Raw genomic sequence first — 4,090 nt, forward strand, 5'->3', positions numbered from 1 at the left:
GGCACAGAACCTGCTTGGTCCGATGACATGCGACCTCTGAAAGCCCATGCCTCCTGCTTGCTTTCAAAAAGGCAGCTGCGGGCCAGTAATAATTGCTTTTTGGAGGGGTCTGGAGGGCCGGATAGAACGGTCTGGTGGGCTGGATCCAACCCGTGCGCCACATTTTGCCCACCCCTGCTCTAGTGGCTACCACAATTACAGTTGCACAGCCTGCAAGAGAAAAAGTGACACCCCTACAATCACTGACTGGTTTTAAAAAGGTTCATGAAGTTTTAATAATGGAAAAGTTGTCCTATTAAGTCAGGAGAAGGCAAAAAGATACTTAAACTGGGAAATCTGGTAGATTTTTGGTATTTGCTAAAAAAGACTTTTTGCCTGCCTCCGTATTGGAACATTTGAGACATGCTTTGAATACTGACATGCAAGGGAATGAATTTGAGGTTTGGAGGTAGAGATGGGTGCAGGATACTGGGATTTGTATATAGTCTTGTGACATCTGTTACATTCTTCTGCAATTTCCTGAATAGTCCAACTTGGCTAGTTTATATAAAAGTTTATCTTAAATAAGAAGTTTATTCTTTATCAGATTTATCATCATATTAGCAGATGTCATGCAATATACTCAGAAAAGCGTTTTTCATTTTGATATGCTGCATAAGGTGTTTTGTGGTTAATTTTCCTTGAACTGTACAATAAAAATGTGTTTGTTCTCTAGTCTTTTCCAAAACCCTTTTTCAAAAGAAAGCCTCTCTTCTTAAATTGTTTTATAGTAAGTTTCAGATGGCAAAACAAGATTAATGTAATTTTATGGTACGTGCAAAGGGCCTAGCTACAGCATTTAACATCTTCTAAGCAACAGATCACTACTAGCTAAAGAGTGAAAGATTATGGAAACCACTACACCTTAGTGAAATGTTTCTCACCTTGCTTTACAAGATGTATATCTCCTTCTCGTGTTTTTTCCCAAAGTCCATAGCAAGTGCTGCCTTTCACACACAAAATAGTGCCATTTTCCTGAGAGATCCGACTCTCACTGATTCCATGGTCCTGTTGATATGGGTCCTTAAATGCACATAACCGCTCCTCACTCTGAGCCGCTTAAAAGTCAAGAAAAAAAAGGAAAATTATTTTCCAAGTTTTCATATAAATATAGATATAAATGGCTTTATAAACTTCAGTTTAAGGTTTAGCATACAAGGGGTGATTTAGGGTCTTACAAAAACTAACATCCCACACTATTTTGTTCTTAGCATATAAACATCCATTCTTTTATAATTCTGCAGAGCTAATGTTTACCCAAAGGTTAATACAAGTAGAACAGAAGAAAATTTCACTGAATGCTTCAAAAAGAATGTAAATATTTCTGAAATGTGCTGGTGCAACACAGATAATATTTCAGAGCACACTTTACATCTGTTGTGATGCTTCTCTAGCCTACATGATGCACTTCCCAGATGGTTTCACCAGGGACCAGGTGCATGATCATTGAATTATTTCCAGAACCTTTCAGCACCAGGTAGTCCTGGCAGACACTCATCTATCATCCCAGTTAATACTGTATGTGCACCACCCACTGATTATGTTTTGTCTTCTGTGTCTTCCTTTTGTAAATCTGTTCCATTAAGACCTATTCCTTCTATTCCAGAATCACACCTATCCCTGCTCTTTCACACAACATATATTCCAGTATGAGCATTAGCCAGAGTGTAACAGCATGATTCTGACCAATGCTTCAGGGGAAACAGTGAATGCAGATGAGAGCAGCAGCACATGTATAATTCTCCGTTGTGGGATTCCCAGTAGGAAAAATTACAAATTCAGTAACAGAGAGAATGAAAATGAATAGCTATGATCCTCTGCCAGTTATCTCTTGATTTTAGATCATCATCATTAGCCTTCCCTACTAGGATAAATTTTCTTTAACCAAAAAAATAAATTCACAAACTTGTATTTAAATAACTACAAAATCAAACATTTCACACACAACTCCTGTATTTTTCTGTTTATATTTTCTTCATAAAGGCACAGGCCATTCCATTAAGTTAAAATCCATGTTTCCTAAGAAAACAAATATATCTAATGAGGATCTATATACAATTGCAAAAAGTGCAAAGTATCTAAGTTAGCTCTAGTTTTTAAAGAATACATTTTTAAAAACATCCATCCACTTGTTGTGAACAGTGATTTTATAGAAGGACTTTGCTGATGCGGACGCACAAGAAAACTGATGCATAAACTGAAGCATGGCAAGGTGAATACTACCTATTATACTCCTTAACAATGTTAATTTTCCAGTAAGAATTTTGACTGCACAGCTACGTACACAAATGCAATCCCAGTTCCTTAATTTCTGTGAATAATTACTTATAAGACGAAGCAATGTTAACTTGACAAGCCGTCTTTTGGGAAGGGGAAGATGAAGGCAGAGGAAGCCTTGGACCACTAAACCAAGCGTCACCCACAAGAACAGCCCAGCCTAGACCAAAGACAAGCAGAACAAATACCCAGGTAAGCAACAGGAGCCTGGGCAGTACTAAGATTAGGGGGCCAGCGCACACCTCTTCAGGAGGCCTCAAATGCCTCTACATGAACTCTCGTAGTACGGGGAACAAGCAGGAGGAACTTACCCTCCTGTTAGCTGACACCAACCCAGACATAGTGGGGCTCACTGAAATGTGGTGGGACCCAACACATGACTGGGCGATGAATATCAAGGGCTATAGGCTGTATAGGAGGGATAGGACAGGGAGGAGAGGTGGGGGTGTGGCGCTGTACGTCAAGGAGGAATGCACATCCTCAACAAGTAGCACAAGGTCAGAGGAGGGGTACACTGAAGGGCTCTGGGTTAGAATACAAGGGACTCGAGGGGAAAGGGACTTAACAGTGGGGTTTACCACCCAACCAAGGGGAAGAGCTAGACCAGTAATTCTTAAGTCAGCTCACGGAGGTAGTTAGGTCAAAGGACGTGGTCATCATGGGGGACCTGAACTTTCCAGACATCTGCTGGGAAGAGCAGTCAGCCAGGTCTGACTGCTCACATAGGTTCCTAGCCCAAATGCAGGACCTCCATCTAACCCAGGAGGTGCACAATCCCACCAGGGGAGATGCCTTGTTGGACCTGGTGCTGGCCACGGGTGATGACCTGGTGAGGGGGCTGCAGGTGCTCAACCACCTGGGCGACAACAATCATCGCCTGCTGGAATTTACCATCCAGCGCAAGGTGGCAAAGGCCTGCAGCAAGGCAGCAGCCCTGGACTTCAGGACAGTGGACTTCAATGAGGTAAAGAGAATAGTTGGGGAGGCACTGAGGTCCTGGAGGGGAGGGGAGTCAGGTGTCCAGGAAGAGTGGTCATTCCCTAAGGAGACGATCCTCCAAGTCCAAAGGGAGGTAATCCCAACATGGATCAAAGGGGGCAAGAGGGCACAAAAGCCCCCATGGCTCACCAAAAGTATATGGGAACGTCTCCTAGCTAAAAGAGAGGTGTACACCCAACGGAAGGGAGCGCCATCACCAGGGAGGAATATACCTCGGTTGATCGGGACTACAGGGGGGTGGTCAGGAAGGCCAAGGTGGAGATAGAACTGGGATTAGCTACCCAGATCAAGAACAACAAGAAGTCCTTCTTTAAATACATAGGGGGCAAAAAGAAGGTTCCGGGTAATGTGGGACCTCTGCAAAACAACTAGGAAATCTGGTCGTCACACCAGACGACAAAACTAACCTATTTAACAATTTCACACACCCAGGCCTACTGTCAGTGAGGACCTAGTCACGGAACTTCTGGAGGGACTGGACGTACTTAAATCAGCTGGTCCTGATGAACTCCAGAGTGCTGAGGTCAATGTGGGACCCCTGGCACAGCTTTATGAGCACTCATGGTGGTTTGGTATGCTGCCAGAGGACTGGAAGAGGGCCAATGTGGTTCCCATTTTTAAAAAGGGAGGAAGGAGGACCCGGGAAACTATAGGCCAGTTAGTCTTACCTCAATTCAGCGCAAACTTTGAGAAAACTATCCTGGCGCATGTCCACGAGGAGCCAGCAGGGGAGATTATGCTTAGGGGTAACCAACACAGGTTCATTAGTGGCAGG

General features: G+C 43.5%; 1 protein-coding gene across 1 annotated transcript in view; it reads right to left on the minus strand.

Annotated features, from left to right (window-relative positions):
- Nucleotides 1-4,090, minus strand: part of BMPR2 (bone morphogenetic protein receptor type 2) — a 291,892-nt gene that overhangs the window by 159,719 nt on the left and 128,083 nt on the right. The window contains exon 2 of the mRNA XM_019523499.1: nt 924-1,097. Coding sequence (XP_019379044.1) covers nt 924-1,097 — 174 coding nt within the window. The remainder of the gene's footprint in view (nt 1-923; nt 1,098-4,090) is intronic.

The sequence above is a fragment of the Gavialis gangeticus genome, unplaced genomic scaffold (assembly GCF_001723915.1).
Source record: "Gavialis gangeticus isolate Ggan-Ray unplaced genomic scaffold, GavGan_comp1, whole genome shotgun sequence".
NCBI classification, from domain to species: Eukaryota; Metazoa; Chordata; order Crocodylia; family Gavialidae; genus Gavialis; species Gavialis gangeticus.